General features: G+C 41.6%; 1 protein-coding gene across 1 annotated transcript in view; it reads right to left on the bottom strand.

The window, feature by feature from the left end:
• Positions 1-563: 563 nt before the first annotated feature.
• Positions 564-24,171, bottom strand: part of lrrc2 (leucine rich repeat containing 2) — a 55,302-nt gene continuing 31,694 nt past the window's right edge. Inside the window, exons 5-9 of the mRNA XM_033017715.1 lie at positions 19,474-19,610; positions 8,422-8,567; positions 5,961-6,113; positions 1,581-1,717; positions 564-984 (exon numbers count right to left, since the gene is read on the bottom strand). Of these exons, the coding sequence (XP_032873606.1) occupies positions 935-984; positions 1,581-1,717; positions 5,961-6,113; positions 8,422-8,567; positions 19,474-19,610 (623 nt within the window). The 3' untranslated portion in view covers positions 564-934. The remainder of the gene's footprint in view (positions 985-1,580; positions 1,718-5,960; positions 6,114-8,421; positions 8,568-19,473; positions 19,611-24,171) is intronic.

The following is a 24,171-nucleotide window of genomic DNA, read 5'->3' as shown; positions in this document are numbered from 1 at the left end:
TAGGCAATCTTCATCGCTGGCCGGGTATTTTAATTTGCTCACTGGAGTTTTCAGGACCAAGGAAAACATACTGGGAACTTAAATGCCCGGTAAATTTTATTAAACTTCTTAAAAGTGTCCCCCCCCCCCCCTTCTCTCCCCTTCTCTCTCCTTCTCTCCCCCTCCCCCCCCTCCCCCCACGCTCTCTAAAGGACTTACCATTACCATTACTGTGCAGCCGTCTTTTACCTTCCTCTTCATCGCGGATGTGAATTTCAGACAGCGCTCCCCCGTTTTCCCTGGCTCCCACCTTTGCGATGTGTGTGCGGTCGGTCGAGCCAGCTCGCTGTTTCATCGCTGACGTTCGATCCAGTTCGAGGTTTTTCAGGTCGAAGACACTCTTCTGAACTTGCGGATTAGAAATTTAGAACGGAGATGAGGAAACACTTTTTCTCTCAGAGAGTTGTGAGTCTGTGGAGGGCGGTGGAGGCTGGTTCTCTGGATACTTTCAATAGAGAGCTTGATAGGGCTCTTAAGGGTAGCAGAGTCAGGGGATATGGGGAGAAGGCAGGAACGGGGTACTGATTGTGGATGATCAGCTATGATCACATTGAATGGCGGGTGCTCACAAGAAGGGCCGAATGGCCTACTCCTGCACCTATTGTCTATTGTCTATTACTCCTCACCTTTAACATTTGGTCATTTAACTCAATTATTTTCAATCAAACATCAACCTATGTTAGTCAGCCAATGAACTATGCCTCAAATAAAAGCAACATACCTAGATTGAAATCATATTCTAATTTCTATTTAACAAACCTAACTTGAGTTCTTAAAATACAGTTTATTTCAAGTCAACTTCAATTTAGTGGATTGGTTCTTGACAAAGCTTCATCATTATTCAATTTTCTTGAGATCATATTCATATTTCAGTGAAGTACGGTGCAAAATGTTCTCAAAGCTGAAGACTTAGAGATACCCTTGTTGTATAGGTCGGCGTTGTTTCTGCAGTAAAACAAAAACATTGTACTTCATCATTAAGCAATAATATTGCTGAAGTTTAGTTAAGGATGGATTTTACTTTTTCATGGTACACTTGTGGAATGGATAACTAAATTTTAGATATACATCATAGAATCATACAACATGGAAACAGGCCCATCGGCCCAACTTGCGCACACAGGCCAACATGTCCCAGCTACACTAGTCCCACCTGCCTTCTTTTGCTCCATATCCCTCTAAACCTGTCCTATCCATTTACTTGACTAATTATTTCTTAAACGTTGCGATAGTCCCTGCCTCAATTACCTCCTCTGGCAACTCGTTCCGTGCACCCTCCACCCTTTAAGTGAAAATGTCGCCCCTCAGATTTCTATTAAATCTTTTCTCCGTCGCCTTAAACCTATGTCTTCTGATCCTCGATTCCCCTACTCTGGCTAAGAGACTCTGCGCCTACCCGATCTATTCATGATTTTATACACTATATCCGTCAAACTTCAGAGTGATTTTTATAAATGTGAATTAAAATATGCTATGACTGTTTTCTAGTTTCATAATAGAATCCAATTTATAAATGAATAAACAAACCCACGAGCACTCACCTCTTTCTTTCAAATCCTGAAAGTACAAGTGCATCATATCTTTTTCAAATTCTTCATGCTCTGCAATATCTGCAAAGATTTCGCTGTTTGCCATATCTTTGATATTGTCAAGTGGATTTTCCCGCAGATCAATATATCTGGTAAAGGATAGATAAGGTGCATAATCCTTGGTCGAGAGTTTATCAATATTTGATTTAATTGTGATGTTATATTCAGAAAAATATCAATACATATAATGTGTAGGAAGGAACTACTGGTTTAAACTGAAGATAGACACAAAAAGCTGCAGTTACTCAGCGAGTCAGACAGCATCTCTGGAGAAAAGGAATAGGTGACGTTTTGGGTCGAGACCCGACTTTAGACCTTTCTTTTTCTGAAAAATTAGAAAAAATCCTTTTTAAAAATTGCCCTTTCATTTACAGTATTTAGGGAAATGAAAATTACATTAATTCATTATTTGACTGCTAATTCCCCCTCAACTAGTGACATGGGAGTTCTAACTATTTTAAGGACAAGACGATGAGGCCACAATTTAATATATCAGTTGAAAGACACAGCAATCAACATTGCTTCACTCTCTCCACAGTTGATCAGCTCTCTTCAGTATGGACAATATATTTAAATTCTATAGCCAGTATTCAACTGACAATTAGGTCAGTTACATTCTAGAGGACTAGCTAAAGAGCTGAAAGACACAAAAAAAGGCAAGAAAATGTGTCTGAAGGGGTGGCTGTGGAGATGATGGATGCTCTGGTCAACATCTTCCAAAGTTCTATAGATTCTGAGATGTTTCTTCAGATTGGAGGGTGGCAAATGTGATATTGTCATTTAAGAAAGGCAGAAGGGAGAAAGCAGATGACAGACCTGTTACTGTTAATAATTAGGAAAATGTTGAAATCCCAAATAAAATGATGTGACATCAAAACATAATTGGGTAGAATCAACACGGTTTTATGAAAGGGAAATTATGATTTATCCATCTATTAGAGTTGAGTAGAAAAGGACAAAACAGTGGGTATGGCACATGTGGATTTTCAGAAGGATTTTGATAAAGGCCCCCACAAATTGTTGAACAAAGATAGAGAGCATGAATTGGGAGTTGTGAAAGTACAGTTGTTAGACTGAAAAGATTGTTAGACAAAGAAAATAAAGAATAGGAATAAATGGGTTCTGCTTAAATAGGCAGGATGTGAATAGTAGGGTACCAACCAATTTAAATCTGCAGCAACAATCTATAATAATAATAATAAATTTTATATTTAATGGGCGCCTTTCATACAAAATCTCAAGGACACCTTACATAATAACATATAATCGGAATATAACAAGTAATAAAGACATCACAGAGACACAAATTAAAAACAGGATTCAATCCAAAAACAGAAAATCAAAAACAGTGTGAAGAGGGAGCAGCGGCAACCAAATCGTGCCAGCGTCCACTCTCTCTTCACGGCAGCCATCTTGGACACAGACCTACAGGACTACAATTAGACCAAAAAAAAAAAAAAAAAAAAAAAAAAAAATCATCCCCCCACAGTGGATAGCACTGTGGAGGAAGGCACAATGTCCAGTCCCCACCCCATGTTCACCCCAAAGTCATGCCTATTGAGGCCACCGCTCTGGCTCTAGATATCTAAATAGGAGCTCTGAGTTTGCTCACGACTCAAAACGAAATGGGAGCGTGCACAGTGACGGACACAAAATGACTTCAAGGGGATATGAGAAAGTTAAGAGAGCAAAAACATGGCAGATGGAGTAGAATGTGGAAAAATGTTATTTATTTCAACAGAAAAAGCAGAAATGCTTTATTTTCAATGGATTGAGATTCAGCAGGACCTGGGTGTATGTGCATTTGATGCTGAAAGCCAATATGCAGATACAGCAGGTAATTAGGAAGACAAATGATACAAAAGCCTTAAAAAAAAGGCTTTTGTATCATTTGCCTTCCTAATTACCTGCTGTATCTGCATATTGGCTTTCAGCATCAAATGCACATACACTGTACAACTGTAAAAATACCTTCTTATAATTACGCAGGGCTTCGGTGAGATCGCAAATAGAGTAACAATATATCTATCTATCTCTATAATTATAAAACTCTGATCTTGTGTGCGTGCGTGCGTGTGTGTGTGTGTGAGAAAACGACGCACTAACGGAAAAAACGATGCACTAACGGTAAAAAATATTTAATATTCTGGTAGAGATTTATCCCGTGGAGTCCGAAATCGCTTTATCTGAAAAATTCATGCTTTATTTCTCGAATTGGGGGACCTGGCCTCCCGTGTGACAGGGACCCAACGGGTCCCACTTAGTCTAGTTACTTATAATTTTGGTCTTCTTACGTAAAAAATGTTTTGGTTGATGTAGGTGTAGTGTAACAAAGATTTAGCAGTCTGATTCCTGGAAGGGTGGATCCAGCAAACGTCAAGAGATTTAGTCACATAGCACTTTATTCTTTCAAGCAGTAGTGCTCAAATTTTCGCATTCGCAGCCAAAAATGGATCAAACTTTTGGACTTATTTTAAGAAAGCATGATAAATGAATTGATAATTCTGTCAAAACAATCAGAGTTTTCGCAACATTTTGGCTTTGCAGCTTATTCTTACAAAATTAAAGTATTAAATAAAAATCAAGTCAAATCATTGAAAACAAAATTAATGCATAAAACAAAAGAGTCACAATGTTCCTACCGGTCTCCCCACCTGTCCCCTGCGTGCTTAAACTTGCACAACAACTGCAAAGCTATGTGTCAACCATTTAAACAATTTTAACCGGAATATTCCATAATTAAAAAAAATGTTTTGGACCCTCTCCAATCCTCAGTTTCAATCCTTCGTGACTCAACTTTGGGTCGTGGCCAAAGATTCCGAACCAGGGTTCTAGAGTTTTGAGGACTGAAAGGTGACCTAATTGAAACATTTGAATTCTTGGAGGGCTTGACACAAAATATGTTACAAAAATGTTTCACCTGCCTGATGAGCTCAGAATTGGTCACCACTGTCTCAAAATAAGGAGTAAGCCATTTACGATTGAAATTAAGGAGAAATTTATTCACTCAAAGTGAGGTTCATTGTTTGCAGCACTAAACTGTTTGGTGCCATACAGTGTGTTGTGGAACATTCCTGTCGGACCAACACCAAAGGCAAAGACAACTTAAATAAATCATTTTAACCGAATGCCTTTTATGCCATGCACTTGGCCAAACATAACACACATCCAGAAACAATGCAATAAATCTGATTATTTGAGATTGCTAAACATTGAGGTTAATTCTAAAAGAGCGGTTTGAAAATTTATGTTGTGCCAGTATTAACCACTATATTCAGTCTCATATCACCATGGATACAAATCCAATAAAATATCCTTCAGCGACACAGCATCATTCACATTTTTAACTTTAGCTTACTGTGCGCACTATTTTATGAGACCAATGTCAGGAATATCTGAAGAAGGGTCCCAACCCAGAATAACATCCATTTACCTCCACTTTCCACTCCATTTCCCTGCCTGATCTGCTGAGTTCCTCTTGCAGTTCGCTTTTTGTTTTATGGCCAGAATTCCAGCATCTACAATCCCGTGTGTTACCAAAGTTAGGGACTTTAGTCTGCACATCAATTTCCTCAAATAATTTTATCCAATTGCATTGGTTCTGGTCTTTAACGGCTTTTTAAAAACCTACATGACCGTTATTTTATCATTTTCTTCTAACCATCTCCCTTTCCTTGTTAGTGTTCAATCCCCTCTCAATATTTGTTGGTACATTTTGCTATACTCAGTAAGTCGCAAGTATTGACACAAAGAAACTAGAATTATGAACAAAAAACAAAATGCTGATGAAAATCTGCAGACTAGGCAGCATCTGTGGAGGGAAAAGGACAGACAATAGTCAGGACTGAAATGCCGTCTGATCATTCCCTCAATACGTGCTGCCTGACCCGCTGAGTTCCTCCAGTCTTTTGTTTCTTCCTCAGGATTTCAGCATCTACAGTTTCTTGTGTCTCCAGTACTTAACATGTTTGTACGAAGATCCCTTAAACTAATGCGCTTTCAGTATTTGTCGTTCATTTAGTAAGTGTTGCTCAATCATGCGTTCTAGCAGTCATGAACTCCATCACCTGAATGAAGTGACATTTTCCACGTCATAATGTAGCAATCAACTGAATCCAACTGCATTCCTCCTAATTACTCATATGTCCTTCCAATGGCAGACTAACATGCAGAAGTAGGCACAAGTCTATTGATTGAAATGCAACACTTCCTTTCTCAGTTTTGTTGAATTTTAGGGGAAGGTGGGAATTAAAGGCAGACGTTGCAGAGCAAAAAACAGAGGAAATTATTTAAAAATAACTACAAAAGGAATGATTGTATTGCAATACTTACTTTAGATTGGGATCCGTCAGAAGAGAAGTTGGCAAGTTGTTTATGTCATCGCCACTGACAACCAACATCTTTAGATTGGTCATTCTGCACAAGACTTTGGATAGGTAGGTCATCTTGTTCTTCTGAAGGAAAAGCGACTGGAGCTCACTGAGTCTGTGCAGAACGTAAAAATAATGCACACTGTTGTTCCTATCTTCACCTCTATAGAATATTACACTGAGCAGCCTAATTTATCTCACTTTATCTATGATGTTTGTTTAAAAAAAACAATAATTGTATCCAAAAGAAAATCTCGACATGATTTAAATTTAAGTCCATTTATTTTGAAATGTTTATATTATTGGCCTAAGTATGCAATCCTGATGCAGTGGCATTCCATTGGATGATATGAAGGGTTTAGAGTTTAGAGATACAGGATGGAAACAGGCCCTTTGGTCACCAAGTCCATGCTGACTATCCATCAACCATGGACACCAATTCTACGTTACTCACTTTTGCATCCACTCCCTGCACACTGGGACAATTTACAGATGCCAACTGACCGACAAACCCCTCTCGTCTTTGGGATGTGGGAGGCAGAGGATGGTGATGAGGTGACGTTTTAACATAGAAACATAGAAAATAGGTGCAGGATTAGGCCATTCGGCCATTCGAGCCTGCACCGCCATTCAATATGATCATGGCTGATCATCCAACTCAGTATCCTGTACCTGCCTTCTCTCCATACCCCCTGATCCCTTTAGCCACAAGAGCCACATCTAACTCCCTGTTACTGATTAGAAGTCTGTGACTAGTGGTGTGCTGCAAGGATCGGTGCTGGGATCATTGTTTATAATAAATATCGATGATTGGATATGAATACAGGAGATATGATTAATAAATTTATGGATGACATGAAAGTTGATGGTGTGTATTGCAAGAAAGGTTGTCTAAAACTACAGTAGGATATAGAATGATCAAATAGAAAATTGGGTGGAGCTTTGGCTAATGGTATTTAATCTGGACAAGTCTGAGGTGTATTTTTTAATGGATCGAAGGATGCGTTCCTGTTTTTTATAGCCTATGACAATGACTCAATTACTATTGTGGTGTAGCTGTGGACAAGGTACTGGACAGCACTGGTGAGGAATTCGAATATTGCAATAAAATGAATGATCAGAGAAAATGTTATGAAGTTCTGCTGACAAATTGTCAGTGACATTTTTTTAAATAAATTGGCAGTACAAATAAAGTAATGGGTGCTTGACACAAACATGAGTGTAATTTTCAACCTCTATCTGAGAAGCTGCTATGGGACATAGAAAAAAAATAAATTTGGAATCTGGGTTAAGGTTGAATAAGTTAGGTCTTTATTCTTTGGAGCGCAGAAGGTTAAGGGGGGAATTGATAGAGGTCTTTAAAATGATGAGAGGGATAGACAGAGTTGATGTGGATAAGCTTTTCCCATTGAGAGTAGGGAAGATTCAAACAAGAGGACATGACCAGAATTAAGGGACAGAAGTTTAGGGGTAACATGAGGGGGAACTTCTTTACTCAGAGAGTGGTAGCTGTGTGGAATGAGCATCCAGTGGAAGTGGTGGAGGCAGGTTCGATTTTATCATTTAAAATTAAATTGGATAGGTATATGGATGGGAAAGGAATGGAGGGTTATGGTCTGAGTGCAGGTAGATGGGACTAGGGGAAAATAAGTGTTCGGCACGGACTTGTAGGGCCGAGATGGCCTGTTTCCATGCTGTAATTGTTATATGGTTATATGTTTATATGGTTAGATTGGCCAGACAACTTTCACAAACAATCTAGGAAGATAATTTGAAATTAATCTGGTCAATTAGGGCCCTTGGAACAGAGAGCCAGATTCTCTGGGAGCTTCAGGTTCCATGGATTTAACTGAGTATAAATTTGGGATGAGTTTAGACTGAATTGCAGCCCTCTAATTTGTTAACAGCTGGTCCTTGGACAACGTGAAGGTAAACAATGCTTGGAGTCCAGTGGAACTGTGCGGATGCTCTGAGATTCCAGGCTGGGGAACTAGCTTGCTGAACTCCCATTGAAATTAAATCAATGGGAAAAATTGGCAGAGGAATGATAAGCAGTCATGATTCTAAGGCAGATAACAGGAAAATTGCCAGTCAGCAGGTCTTCCCAGTTACTTGATTTAATTACCACGGGTGTCAGGGATTATGGGTTGAAGTCAGGAGAATGGGGTTGAGAGGGAAAGATAAATCAGCTATTATTGAATGGTGGAGTAGACTTCTTGGTCTGGATGGCCTAATTCTATTCCAATAACTTATGAACCCTGAAATAAACATAATTTGGACTGGAATTGAATCGGTGCTAATGGTAACTACATGCAGAATGTGCTCTACTTTTGAAAAATGGCACATATAAGAACTTTCATTATTGTGTTCTAGTTTTAGCCACCAGGTTTTGCACATTTGTTAGATATTGATCAGGAAGTTACCTGTCCAGATCCTGAGGAAGTTCTTTCAGGTTATTACTGCTAAGATCCAGGCTCTTGAGGTTTGACATCCGAAGCACACATATGGGCATGCTCAGAAACTGGTTGGAGGACATGTCTAAGTGGCTGAGTTTCTGCAGATCACGCAGCTGCAACACACAAACAAGATTCATGTTATGTTATGGAATCAGCCTGTAGAAGGTTTCCGACCTGAAACATAATTTGTCTATTCCCTCCACAGATGTTGCCTGACCCACTGAGTTTCTCCAGCACTTTGTGCTTTGCTCAAGATTCTTCAAGTTATGTTGAGTGCGTCCCATTAAATTAATATCTGAAGCCTTGTACCTCAATGAATAGACATTTAGGCTTTTCATATTTCATTTTCTTTCCATTGGGAATGTGAAAAATGAACCTGAGACGTAGCACTTTTCTCTTTCCTTCCTCAGTTGTTTTGCTGCCAGAGCTGTTAATATAAATATCAGAAAGACATGTGATAGGAAAGGAGACAATATACGAGTGCGGGTTATAGGAAATGTTAGCCTTTGTACAAGCGAGGAACAGAATCAACAAGTGGACATAATAACTTCACTGCATTATTCAGGATTCTTTTATTTTTGATTTCATTTCTTGTTTATCTCTAAATTCAATGTAGCACATTTAGCCACATATTGATTTATATTCATCTTTTCCATAAACAGACTTGTACATTGACTTGCACATTTATGTCACAAGTCCCAACCATTTCCCCCCAGAGAAACAGTTATTTAAACAAAGCAGTGGTGGCTGCAGTCATGATGCTTAACATAATGTGGCCATCTGTCACCGCACATTATAACTTGGCACCTTCCCAAAGTGGTTTTGTTAAGCAGGCATATCAAGCACTCGGTTGCAAAGGTGGGTAAATGGATCAGCTATGAACAAAATGAAAGAAAAATTGGAGGTGTAAAACAAAGAAAGCTGCTGGAGTAACACAATGGGTGGAGCATCTGTGGAGGAAAATGGGCTGCCAACATCAATGTGTGATGATGGTCAAAGTTACAGAGCAGTGGAAATCACAGGGGAGGAGTAGTCACAGGTAATTTCACAGCACTCCTGTTGAAGAGAAGTGGAACACTTCTTCAAGGAGGAAATGCACTGAAGAGACTTTGAAGTGGAGTGGTAAAGTGGAGCAGCATTTGCAGACCCTAAAGGGCCTGTCCCACTTGGCCATCATTTGCGCCTCATTTACGCGTCATATGTAAAATAGGTAGACACGTTGTGAAGCACAGGTAGCGTGTGGGTAGTGCGGGACGGGCGCATGGAGAGGCATGGAGGAGTGTGGAGTTGCGTGCGGTATCGCGCGACGCTCCAGGATTTCGTGCTGCACGAAATCCTCACGCGCCACCTGCGTGATGTATCGCCTACGCACGCTGACGTATTGGGTATTCACGCTGACGCATTGGCGTCGCACGCTGCGTCCCGACATCTCACGTGTATCGCGTGGTGACGCAAGGTTACGTCACCGTGCGTATCCATGCGTCACCACGTGCTGCAGGGTATTCTAATGATGTCACGCGCACCAGACGGCACGATGACGTGTGATTTGCGCGCGATGTCGCGTGTAACGACGCGTCAACCTATTTTACATATGACGCGTAAATGAGGCGCAAATGACGGCCAAGTGGGACAGTCCCTTTATGCCTCCAGTAGAGTGAAGGTGTCCATGGTCATCTTGTGCTCTTGATAATTTATCTTTTATTATTTATTCGATTTTTAGGATTTGGGCATCGCGGACAAGACCAAATTTATCGTTCGTAATAAATTAGTGGTAGGTTGCTTTCTTGAACCTATATAATCCATTTTTCCTGTAAAGCTGCAGCGTTTTGTTGTTCCAGTTCATACCCCGTGCATATGAGAAATAAACATTCTTGACTCCTTTCATTGAAAGTTCACCTACAACACTGTTGGGGGTTTCAGGATTTAGACCCTGTGATGATGAAGAAATGCCAATCTATTTCCAAGATACAGTGAAAAGCTTGTTTTGCATGCTAACCAGTCAGCAGAAAGACAATAGATGATTACAATCGACCTACTTACAGTGGTACATTTACATTTACTACCTCAATTTACATAGAGGAAGATGCTGAGGGTCTGTGAGGTGCTGTTGGAGTAGCCACGACAAATAAATGCAGAGTATGTTGGGAACAGAATACATCATAGCCGTTGTGTGTCTGTGTTAGAGGGAATAGGTTGGTGGAGGTGGTGCCAAATAAATAGTTTGCTTTAACGGATGGAGTTGAACCTCTTGAGTTTTGTTAAAATGCACTTATCCGGGCAAGCAAAGAATATTCTATCTCACTCTAAACTTCTGCGTTTGAGTTGTTGGAAAGACTTTGGAGTAACAGGAGGTGAGTCACTCCCCACAGTCTTTCACCTCACTTATTGATATGTCCCATTTGAGTTCTGGCCAATGGTCAGCCCCAGGATATTGATAGTAGGGTGATCAGTGAAGATAATACCATTTAGCTGAATGGAATTTCTTGTTATGAGTTCTGAGGAAATGTTCAGAGTCTTCCCTAAATGTTCTTCCTTCTCTGAAGTGCTAATTTCTCACTGTAATATATTTTTTACAGGTGCTGACAGGATGCCAGGCCTTAGAACAGTGTCTGTGCCGAACATGGCCATCTCCTATCTGCCTGCACATAATCCTTATCTTTCCATTCTCTGCATATCCATTGCCTATCCAAGAGTCTCTTAAAAGCCACCATCTGCCTCCACCACTTCCCCTAGCAGCAGGTTGCAAGCACGCACCAATATACAATACAATACAATACCTTTTATTTGTCATTTGAACCTCACATGAGGTTCAAACGAAATTTGGTTTCTGCAGCCATACAAAAAAAATGCAGTTTTACACCACCCAAGGTGTAAAAGACGACCCGCACATCTCCTTTAAACTTTGCCCCTATCACCATAAATTCAATTCAATTCAATTCAACTTTAATGTCATTGCACAAATACTGAGTATGGGTACAACGAAATGCAGTTTTGCGTTAAAGCTATGTCCTCTACTATTTGATCTTTCCATTCTTGGAAAAAAAGGTTCAGATTGGATACATAGGTTCTACCCTATCTATGCCTTTCATCATTTTATATATTTCGATCAGGTCTCATCTCAATCTTGTCAAAATGTTCACTCCTACATGTGAACCAAGTGCAGATGTGCCAGTGGATGCGTCCGTTAGTTTATATCTGAGCTGGGAGAATAAAAAAATAATTGAAAGTGGAGGTTTTCTTGTCTAACTGGACTAATTTCCCCACTGTTCCAGTTGCCGATTAATCCTCGGACTTCCTACTCTGGTAAAATACTGCAGAAGGTGATGTCTTTGTTCATGTGCTTCAGAAGAACATGCAATTCCATTAACAAATGTACGTATGGACAAAGGCAAGCTGGTCTATCAAACTTTTGTTACCCTGTGATGCCCCACCCTGGACTCATGCAAGCTTTTGGAAATGTCCAAACAATTAAAGAAAAGAATTGGGTAAAAAGTAAAAAATGAAAAAGAACTCGAGGAAATCCTCTCCAATTTTTCCCCGATTTACTTGCAAAGGTTATGTTTAACAAACAGAACATTTTGGTGATTAGGAAGATATATTTTCCCCCTTTTGTTGGCCAAATCCAGAATATCTGGGGGAAGGGTATTTCTGGGGAAGATATATTTCAATTCTGTTTCTTTAAAAAAAATTGGAGTTGAGTATGCACCTGACTATAAAGAAGCCACTTTCAAAACTTTAATGCGCAGAGTTAGAAAAATAAATTCTGACATCTTATTTACACTTTAGTTTCATAATGGATAATTCAAAGTCAAAGTCAATTTTATTCGTCACCCGAAGGTGCAGTGAAATCAATTTGCCAGCAACGATACACTTAAAAGAACACAAAATACACAATAAGATTTATCACAAACATCCACCGCAGCATTCTTCACTGTGGTGGAAGGCACAAAGTTCAGCCAGTCCTCCTCCCTTGTTCACCCGTGGTTGGGGCCATGAATGGTCGAACACACTCCACAGCTTGGAGTGCCCAAAATGGCACTTTCCTACCGGAGTTCGTGGCTTCAGGATGTTATCGGCCACAGGTCGACGGTTGGAGCTCTTCTCCGGCGAGGGATCCCAGGCTCCGGTTGGTTTATATCAACGGGTCGATGGTTGAAAGGGTCAAGAGCTTCAAATTCCTGGGCGTGCACATCTCTGAAGATCTTTCCTGGTCCGAGAACACTGATGCAATTATCAAGAAAGCACATCAGCGCCTCTACTTCCTGAGAAGATTACTGAGAGTCGGTTTGCCAAGGCGGACTCTCTCTAACTTCTACAGGTGCACAGTGGAGAGCATGCTGACCGGTTGCATCGTGGCTTGGTTCGGCAACACTGCCCAGTCCATCATCGGCTCTGACCTTCCTTCCATCGAGGGGATTTATCACAGTCGCTGCCTCAAAAAGGCTGGCAGTATCATCAAAGACCCACTCCATCCTGGCCACACACTCATCTCCCTGCTACCTTCAGGTGGAAGGTACAGGAGCCTGAAGACTGCAACAACCAGGTTCAGGAATAGCTACTTCCCCACAGCCATTGTGGGCTATTAAACCTGGCTCGGACAAAACTATGAACATTAATAACCCATTATATGTTATTTGCACTTTATCAGTTTATTTATTCATGTGTGTACATATTTATATAATGGTATATGGACACACTGATCTGTTTTGTAGTCAATGCCTACTATGTTCTGTTGTGCTGAAGCAAAGCAAGAATTTCATTGTCCTATCAGGGACACATGACAATAAACTCACTTGAACTTGAAGTCCACGCCCCGCCCGCGGCTAGAAGTTCCGCAGACTGCGGCATCAGGATGTTTTAGGCCGCAGGCCGGCGGTCGGAGCTCTTCTCCGGCGAGGGATCCCAGGCTCCGCGATGGGAAATCCACGCCGCGCCCGCGGTTAGTAGCTCCGCAGACCGTGGCTTCAGGATGTTGTAGTCGGAGCCAGCGATCGGAGCACTCCTCTTTGGCATCCCCTGGCAAGGGTTCGCCCACTCCGCGATGTAAAAAGTCCATGCTGCGCCCGCTGCTGATGCTCCAGGCCCTACAACCCGGGAAAGGCCGCACCAATCCAAGCTGTTAGGCCGCAAGAGTGGAGGCAGAGAAGCGAGGGTGACTGAAGAACGGTTTTCCCCTTCCCCCCCCCCCACCATCCCCACACAAAACACACGAGAGACACCCAAAACAAACACTTAAACAAACCACACAAAAAAAGTCGAAATAATATGATAATTGTGTGCAATGACAAAATTAATGTATAAATAGTCAACACATATATTATAAAGTCTGTAATCCAATACTTGAGTGTTGACTTAAAATGCCAAAGGTTTGATATTTTCTACATTATAGTTTACTCCCATGCTCCTCTTCTTTGATATTATATTAAATTCTCTTTGTGGTTAAATGCAATATGTGACACATTCACAGTACAAAGTAAACAGAACTTGATGCTTTATCAACAGTTGAAATTCCAGTTGAATAACGGTGGTGCCTTACTTCTGTTTTCAATTCAGATGTTTGAGTTATGGGTGTGCTTTTACTTAAAATAATTTATTATTCCTTGTTTTCTTTTACCAATGAGTTAATTATAGGCCATGCTCAGAGAGTTGTGTTGAGTCCAACTTAAATAGAACACTAATTCTTCAGGAAAACAATCAAACTCCAAACTTATAATGATAAGTGTGATCTACTTCTGAAGCTTTAATTTAGTTTTTTTTCTTCTGAGACCAGATCCTCTGCTTTCATCCAATTTGCAGGTGAAATTCAAATTCTGTATTTTTAAAGCAAAGGTTGATAGGTTCTTGATTTGTAAAGGCAAAGGTTATGAGAAGGGAGTTGAGAGGGAAAGATCAGCCATGATCGAATGGCAGAGCAGAATGAGCCGAGTGGCTTATTTGTGCTCCTTCGTCTTATGGTGCAGGAGGTGGTCATTAGTGTGTGGTGATATTCTATCTAAGTAGATTGTGGCTGGCTCTAGCTCTGCATCACTTAGCAGGTCAGAAGAGAGAAACATGGTGACTGTTGTAGAAATTGGTCACTGACCCAAAATGTTAACTGTTTCCCTCACCACCGATTCTGTCTGGCCTGCTGAGTATCCCTAGTATTTTCTGCTTTTATTTCAGGTTTATGCATCTGCAGACTTTTTCCATTTCAATGAGCTGTGAATGATAGCTCCCTCAATCTTTAAGCGGATGGAAACCTGGGGTGGGGGGGTCTAGATTGAAAATGTGGATTAAAAATACACCGTGACAGTCTGCAGATCAGTGAATCTAACCAACAACGCTGAAAGCCGAGGACACGCGACTACTCCATAAAAAAAGGAAATCTGTTGACGCAGTCTCCAGTGATTTTGTTTGTGATCTGAACTCAGACAATGTTTACATTTAAAAATATGACCTATAAAGCATGGGTCCTGAGCTCAATAACCAAGACTGATAATGAGGTACCCCTTTATTTATGCAGGTTTGAATGTACTCTGTATGATCTAATGTACCCATCTCTGCATGACTTTAAACTCTGCAGGGTGGGTACATCGTGGCTGGGTAGGAATAACCAGAGGCTGTGAGTGCTGGTCAAATGGAGGACACTCAACTCTGGTACAAATTCCAGTGGCACACCTAGTCCAAGAGAACAATGTTGTCACCATGACAACCTACAAAATAAAGCTCAGAGGTGAATAAATCAACGTTAGCTTGAGAGGGAGCTGGAGACCGGCTGGAGACTGCAGAAATCCATTGTGCTTTGGCGTGGCACACAATACTTGCAGTCAAAAGCATGCCTTTTGCCCTTGAGACACCTGGACAGTAAGGAATTGAAGCAGGTGTTTTTGTTGTCTGAAATATCTTTGGAAATTTCACTAATATATCGGTGAAGGTATAAAAAGTCAGGCAAGATTATAAGTCAGGCATGGTAATCAAGGGAACTCTCATCCAGTGTAAAACACTAAGTGCTGGAGTAACTCTATGGGTCAGGTGGCATCAGAGCGAATGGATAGGTGATATTTCAGGTCAGGATCCTTCTTTAGAAGTTGCCTGTCCCTCCCCTTCAGCAATGCTGGCTCACCTGCTGAGTTACTCCAGCACTTTGTGTTTTATACTTTGTGATTCCACCATCTGCAGTTCCTTCTTCATTCAGCAGAACCTTCAATAACTTCTCTTTTGATTCCTCCCACCTTCAAAGGTGTAGATATATCATTCGTATGGGCCCCATCCATTGTATTTTTGTTGGCTTCATGGAATGGACCTTGTTCCAAGTCTATTCCATGTAACCAACATTATTGGCTGTATTAGTGCTGCCTCCTACACTTGTACAGAACTTGTCAAGTTTCATCACCTTTTTGAACCACTTCCACCCTGCCTCAAATTCACCTGGACCACCTATTCTTTTTCTGGATCTCTTGGTCTCCAACTTAGAAGATAGACATGCCACTGAAATCTTTTATAAACTCACCAACTCCAACAGCGATTTCGACTATACCTCCTCCAAATTGCCTTCTGCAAGGATGTCAAGCCACTTTCTCAATTTCTCCCTGCCTTTATCGCATTTGCTCTCAAGTTGAGGGTTCCTGCTCCAGGTTTTCTAAAATGTCCTCCTTATTGAAGTGTGGCTTCTCCTCTAGCATAGTTGATGGAGTCCTTGTATATATTTCCTCAATTCCCGCCTGGTCTGCTCTGACTCCCCCTTTGCCCAGATAGAATAGTAAACTTACCTGGTCCTCACCTTTCACCACAACAGTATCTGCATCCAACATCTCCTCCTCCTCCATTTCCAGCTTCAAAGCAATTCTACCATTAGCCATGTATTCCCTCTCCTCCCCCTTCTCCTTTTGTAGGAACTACTCCTTGGAACTCCCTGGTTTAGTCATTTCTCCCCACTCACCCTCCCCATCCCCTGGCACTTTTTCTGCCACTGAAGTAGGTGCACTGCCCGTACCCTCACATTATTTATTTCAGATAACTCACACTCTTGGTGTTTTTATCTCTCACATACCTAGTTTTCTGCCAACCTAGTTTTTGTATCTCTTTGATCATCTCTCATCCCCTTCTGCACCTGGTTCCATCTGCCCATCATCCCCTCCCCATCTGTTTCCACCTTATCGCCTACCAGTCTCTACCCCAGCACCATTTCACACTGCTATAAATTGTAAATTTTTACTATTCCCTCGCATTCCTGATGCAGAGGCTCCACCCGAAACTTCGACTTACATCTTGTGCCTACACTGATGCTGCTTGACTCACCAAGTTTTTCCAGTGTTCTGTTTGTCTTCTCATGGGACAGATTATCTACCCATTCAAAAACATATTTGATATTTAATTTGAAAGCAATGGAAATTAATATCAGGTTTGTTTTATGTCCCCTGCCCTCCATTGTGTTTATGAAAGTAATTAAGTAATTTAACCACCGGCACAAATGTCAGACCCTTACATGGCTGGCAACCGTACATATTTAATACCCATTTACTGCTGCCGCAATCAAACAGTGCATTCAGTGCATTCTCAGAGACCTTTTTTAATCTCTGCCTGCATTTTTTGGCTCATTATATTGCCCGATAGATGCGCAAACTTTAGTTACATAATAGTGTTGCATATTGCCACAATAACAACATTCTCCAAAATGACAGACATTTTTTTTAAAGTGATGTTGGCTTTGGACATTGTGCAGAACTGCCCCCTGCAGGCAACCATAGCTAGTCAAATGTTACACTTCAGCATTAAGTTCTACATGACAGCTGCAACCCACATTAATATAGTGTGTGGATTCTACTGTAGTTGTACAGGGTCTTGGTGAGACCACACCTGGAGTATTGCCTACAGTTTTGGTCTCCTAATCTGAGGAAGGACATTATTGCCATAGAGGGAGTACAGAGAAGGTTCACCAGACTGATTCCTGGGATGTCAGGACTTTCATATGAAGAAAGACTGGATAGACTCGGTTTGTACTCGCTAGAATTAAGAAGATTGAGGGGGGATCTTATAGAAACTTACAAAATTCTTAAGGGGTTGGACAGGCTATATGCACGAAGATTGTTCCCGATGTTGGGGAAGTCCAGAACAAGGGGTCACAGTTTAAGGATAAGGGGGAAGTCTTTTAGATGAGAAAAATATTTTTCACACTGAGAGTGGTGAATCTCTGGAATTCTCTGCCACAGAAGGTAGTTGAGGCCAGTTCATTGGCTATATTTAAGAGGGAGTTAGATGTGGCCCTTGTGGCTATGTTTCTATGTTTCAATGTTAAACATTTTAAAGGCAGGACCCAAATACAGCTCGCCTCCTTGTCCACCCACGGACGGACACAAAGTGCTGGAGCAATGTGGATAGATAACGTTTTGGGTTGAAACCCTTCTTCAGTCTATCTTGACCTGAACCTTCACCTATCATAGTTCTCCAGAGATGCTGCCTGACCTGCTGAGTTACTCAAGCACTTTGTGTCCTTTTGTGTATTAACCAGCATCTGCAGTTCCTTGTTTCTACAACTTGTCAACACCCACCTTTAGTTTGACTAAGACATGGTTTCCCAATCCTGTTCTTTTGCTCCCAAACTTTCAAAGTTTCAATAACCTGCTTATCATTAATCAGGTTATATTATCAAGTGATTGTTAGTGTAACCTGCACTAACAAGTGTTCAATTATTGGACATTACAGCTGCCTACAGCACTTCCACTTTGGAAGTAATTCCATTCCAGATTCAATTTAGTAAGTGAGAATTCCATCCGAATGAAATCCTGCTGGCACTTAATGGCTTGACAGGAACAGAACTGGGAAATGCTGGACATAGTCATAGTCATACAGCATGGAAACAGGCCCTTTGGCCCACCTTGCCCACACCGACCAACAAGTCCCATCTACACTAGTCCCACCTGGACTGTGGAATTGAAAATGTAGAAAACAAAAATCAAAGAAGCCAAGAAAACTCTGCTCTCAGGGTAGTGATGCACATACTCCTGCATGCAGACCCACTCTGACCATACTTGCCATTAGCACTTTCCTCTCCCTTCTCCCCTCTGATCTTCCACTGGTCAACCTCCTCTCTTCTCCTTCGCCTGAACCCATTCACCAACACCAGGCCCTTCCCACTCTGCCCGCAGATTGAAAGATGGAAGACCATCATTTATAGCTCCGAGATCCAGGATCCATGCCAACTGAAACCAAGTGCAGACCCTTGAACCCTTTGCTCACCGGCCACAACACAACACAGCAAAGCAATCCTGCAGAAAAACCTTCTGGGAGCTCCAAGTGCTTTCCTACACTTCCTGGTATTGGTAGCTATCGATTTCCAGTGCACCATGAGCATTCAGTGACAATGGCCATCATCCATGATGATGGCCAAGTGAGGTGGACTGTTTCCGCGGGATGCAACAACCCCCATGTGCATGGGCGACCAGTAGGTATTTGCATCCCAATTGAGTTCATAATGCATAGTTTAAGACCACCGACATAGGGTGTATTTTAATGAACTTTTGGGGAATTACACATGCTTGGATGCAAAATAAAACAAGTAAAAAAAACACAGGAACTTGAGCATTGAGTTATGTCGCATTGGAGGTGAAGTTTCTGAGTAGAGAAATAAAAACCTAATCAGAGGGTTTGTTGGCAATATGAAAAATTAGAGAGAAGACAAAATATTTGAAAATGTTGAATAGGAACAAAAGAGATGAGATTGGGCAATATCTTGCAAGATTAGAAAAAAATGCTGAAGTTATTTTACATTTTTTTTTAAATGCGTCCTGTTTATTCAGATAGACATTCGACCTCTATATTCATCTTTGGAGAATTGCACGTGTGCAAGTAACAAAGTAGAATCCTCAATTTTTTTTTATGTGGCATGGATAGTGAGGATAGATAATCAGTGAATGGTACCACATTTACACACTTTACATTCCTCCCGTTGAGCAATTGAACAAGTAACTTGAATTCAACAGCGGTGATGACATGATCAAAAAGAGCTTTTGCACATGTGTAAATGTAATGTAAAAGCATTACCTCAAACGGAAGCTCTGCCAGTTCCAGGTTATTTGATAAATTCAGGCTCTCTAGGCTTTCACAGTTCCCGAGCTCTGGTGGAATGGACTTGAGCTTGTTGAAACTAACATTCAGCTCTTTCAGTTTGGTCAGCTTGCCTGTCAAAACATCAGACATTTTGTTTCTCAGCACCTTGAAACCTTTACAGCAAGGACTGCAATAAGAAGTCTGTCTTACCCAATTGCCAATCACAATTGTGCATTTACTCTAAGCACGATCACCTTAACGGCCAATAATTTTTTGCTTTTACAAATTGCTTTCCTTCAATCCAACATTAGTATGGGAGTATGGATCCATGGGCATCCAACATTAGTATGGGAGTATGGATCCATGGGCATCCAACATTAGTATGGGAGTATGGATCCATGGGCATCCAACATTAATATTGGAGTATGGATCCATGGGCATCCAACATTAATACTGGAGTATGGATCCATGGGCATCCAACATTAGTACTGGAGTATGGATCCATGGGCATCCAACATTAGTACTGGAGTATGGATCCTTGGGCATCCAACATGGACTGAGTGGATGTGAGAGGATGTCTCCACTAGTGCGAGAGTCTACGACCAGAGGTCACAGCCTCAGAATTAAAGGAGGTTCCCTTAGGAAGGAGATGAGAATGAGATTTCTTTAGTCAGAGGGTGGTGAATCTGTGGAATTCTTTGCCACAGAAGGCTGTGGAGGCCAAATCAATGGATATTTTCAACGCATGGATAGATAGATTCTTGATTAGTGCGCGCGTTAGAGGTTATGGGGAGAAGGCAGGAGAATGGGGTTAGGAAGGAGAGATAGCCTTATTTGAATGGCAGAGTGGACGATGGGACGAATGGCCTAATTCTGCTTCTATCACATGATCTTATGAACATGTCACTTTGCTGTCAGCTACAAATTGCATGGCAGCATTATTACCCAAATTAGATCATGGGCCCAAACACTCCAAAGATAAGCAAACAAACCTCTTGGCTGGCATTTCCAGTGCAATGCTGAGTGTCGCAGAGTTGAGGTGCTATCTTTCAGAGGTGTCCAGCTCATATTCTCAGGTGGATTCAGAAGGCCCCAACTCATCAAGATAAGTGAGGAACTTCAAGGTTTCAAGGTCAGTTTATTGTCATGTACCAATTAAGGTATCATATCTGTGTTCAAAAGGGAACTGCAGATGCTGGAATATCAAAGGTACACAAAATTGCTGGGGAAACTCAGCGGGTGCAGCAGCATCTATGGAGCGAAGGAAATAGGCGACGTTTCGGGCCGAAACCCTTCTTCAGACTGATGGGGGTGGGGGGGGGAAGAAAGAAGGAAAAGGGGAGGAGGAGGAGGAGCCCGAGGGCGGGCGGATGGGAGGGTGGGAGGAGACACATCTTCCTTCCGCAAAGACCGCTCCCTCCGCAACTCCCTCGTCAATTCTTCCCTTCCCTCCTGCACCACCCCCTCCCCGGGCACTTTCCGTTGCAACCGCAAGAAATGCAACACCTGTCCCTTCACCTCCCCCCTCGACTCCATTCAAGGTCCCAAGCAGTCGTTCCAGGTGCGACAAAGGTTCACCTGTATCTTCTCCAACCTCATCTACTGCATCCGCTGCTCTAGATGTCAGCTGATTTACATCGGTGAGACCAAGCGTAGGTTGGGCGATCGTTTCGCCGAACACCTCCGCTCAGTCCGCAATAACCTACCTGAACTCCCGGTGGCTCAGCACTTCAACTCCCCCTCCCATTCCCAATCCGACCTCTCTGTCCTGGGTCTCCTCCATTGCCAGAGTGAGCAACAGCGGAAATTGGAGGAACAGCACCTCATATTCCGTCTGGGGACCTTGCGTCCTTATGGCATTAACATTGAATTCTCCCAATTTGGCTAGCCCTTGCTGTCTCCTCCCCTTCCTTAACCCTCTAGCTGTCTCCTCCCACCCTCCCATCCGCCCGCCCTCGGGCTCCTCCTCCTCCTTTTCCTTCTTTCTTCCCCCCCCCCATCCCCCATCAGTCTGAAGAAGGGTTTCGGCCCGAAACGTCGCCTATTTCCTTCGCTCCATAGATGCTGCTGCACCCGCTGAGTTTCCCCAGCAATTTTGTGTACCTAAGGTATCATATCTCCTGCCTATATTTACCCCCTAATAATTTCATTTCAAAACAGATTATCTATTAAATTAAATGAGGACTTCCTGCGTGAAAATTGCTTGGCACTTTTCATTGGGCATGTTTGGGATATTTTGAATCTTAAACAGTATTATATAAATGCAAATCATTCAGTCTTTCTGTTTGTAGTTCAAATGGCTTAGGTCTGAGCATAAATGTTGTTCAGGCTATTTTACCCTTGAGGATTAATCCCTCACCCATCCTCTTTGAAAACGACATGTCACTCTTCTGCTAGAAATTACTGGATAGTATTCATAGAAACATAGAAAATAGGTGCAGGAAGAGGCCATTCGGCCCTTCGAGCCAGCACTGCCATTCATTGTGATCATGGCTGATCGTCCCCAATCAATAACCCGTGCCTGCCTTCTCCCCATATCACTTGATACCACTAGCCACTAGCGCTCTATCTAACTCTCTCTTAAATCAATCCAGTGATTTGGCCTCCACTGCCTTCTGTGGCAGGGAATTCCACAAATTCACAACTCTCTGGGTGAAAATTTTTTTTCTCACCTCAGTCTTAAATGGCCTCCCTTTTATTCTAAGACTGTGGCCCCTGCTTCTGGACTCACCCAACATTGGGAACATTTTTCCTGCATCTAGCTTGTCCAGTCCTTTTATAATTTTATATGTTTCTATATGATTCACATCAGAATGCCTGGCCAATTCATCTCCCTTCATGCCTCTTCACTATCAAGTTCTTGAAGCATAACCCTAATCCAACATCAGCAATGGAACACTACAGACCACCTCTTGCACTACTATGGACTTGTTTTTTCCTAAATGCTTTTTGCACTAATGACTTGCTTTTTGTGCACTCTTTTAATTTACATATAAATTATGTTTGTGTGTTGACTCTGTACCTGTGATGCTGTTGCAAGTAGTATTTCATTGTTATTGTACCTCACCGTACTTGTACATATGACAATATACCCAACTTGACTTCCTAAACCACCACTGGCTAATTAGTAGTCCATAACCTATTCCTAGACCTAATCCAGAAAAAATTCCAAACTGCAAATCAAACTTAGAACCCAATATTAAATCAGGTGGGCTAAAAAGTTATTATTAAAATATCCTGACAAAGTCAATTGTAGTTAAATTTGGACCATGTAAAGCTGTTGTTCTAACTGATCCTGTGGCTTAAGTTAAACTCGTCACAGTTTCAGAAAATGTAATTAATAAAGGCAATGATAAAGGACCGAATAAATATTTACATTGAGATGGAAAGGATCCAGTGAAGACTTAAAATGGCCAATGAATGTGGGCCCCAGAGGTTCTCCATTTCATTGCTACATTCACAACCCCCGCAAAATCAGTGCAGCAATAGAGGAAACATTTAGATATCCGGATACACTGAGGAACACAACTTAAATATGTCATTGTGGTGTCCCACTTTTACATTGTGTGCAGGTGGGAAAGAAAACAGTTAATATCGAGCCCCAGATTTTTGGGTGCCGGGAATCTCAGATGAAGGGCAAGACAGACACAAGCACTCTAAAATATATGTTAAAGTTGTAGAAGTTAATGTAGAAGATAAAACCGCCAACAAGAAAATAATATAATCATGAAGGAAAGGGAATATATCAAAACTTCCTCTGATATTGGGGTGGAGAATGACATTGTGCTATATCTTAACTGTTAGCATCTGTCTCAGATCCATTGAGGCTATTTATGAATATGTTACTCATACAGTATCCTCTCTTTCAGAGAAACCTCTCATCACCTGCTACATGATTTTTGCGAAGCCACTAATCCCCATTAAATATTGCACCCAAGATCCTTTTGGCATTAGGAGGGTGATGAACAAAAGGCGAGCACAAAAGCAAAAATAGGACATAGAACAATAATGAACAGATAAATCCATCATGAGGCCAGTAGATTTCTTTCTCTACTACAAAAGCATGACCACTCACTGCTAGAGCCAACCCTCTCCACAGATATCTGTAAAATATCTTGGTGGTTTCCTGCCTCTACTGACAACCACCCACCCCACCTGTTCTCCATCTCCATTAAACCGGATAGTTAAGGCCTACCCATTTAGTTTTTCACAAATGTCAGCAATTGATCACTAATTCTCCATTGTGGCCATTCATCCTTTAAACAGGCAGCTTTTACACTGGAGTAGCAGTATTGTAATACATTACCACCTAGGAATTTCCATTGTAAAGCTTCCATCCTTTTTTTCAGCCTACACTCCTTTTCCTCCTCTTAGGCCTCATTCCCCACCTCTACACTTATTCAGCCATGCCATCAGAAATGTGGGCCAATTGTTTCGTAAATGATCACTGACATATCACTGTTGATTCTTTTAGGATATTATAAAGTGTTTTAGGAAATACTTCATGAAGTGTAGTTACTATTCCAAAAATATATGACCCAACATTTGCATTGCAAAATCCCACAATGAGTATTGTGATTAAGATAGGAAAATGGACAAGATGGCCTATGCATGCGGCCACACTGATTCCGAACCACTGCTGGTATCGCTGCTGTTAACGTTCTTATGTGAAGCACATTGAGCAGCAAGCAT

The sequence above is a fragment of the Amblyraja radiata genome, chromosome 3 (assembly GCF_010909765.2).
Source record: "Amblyraja radiata isolate CabotCenter1 chromosome 3, sAmbRad1.1.pri, whole genome shotgun sequence".
Taxonomy (NCBI): domain Eukaryota; kingdom Metazoa; phylum Chordata; class Chondrichthyes; order Rajiformes; family Rajidae; genus Amblyraja; species Amblyraja radiata.
The sequence above is the reverse complement of the archived record's forward strand: the minus strand, read 5'-3'. Positions and strand labels throughout refer to the sequence as shown.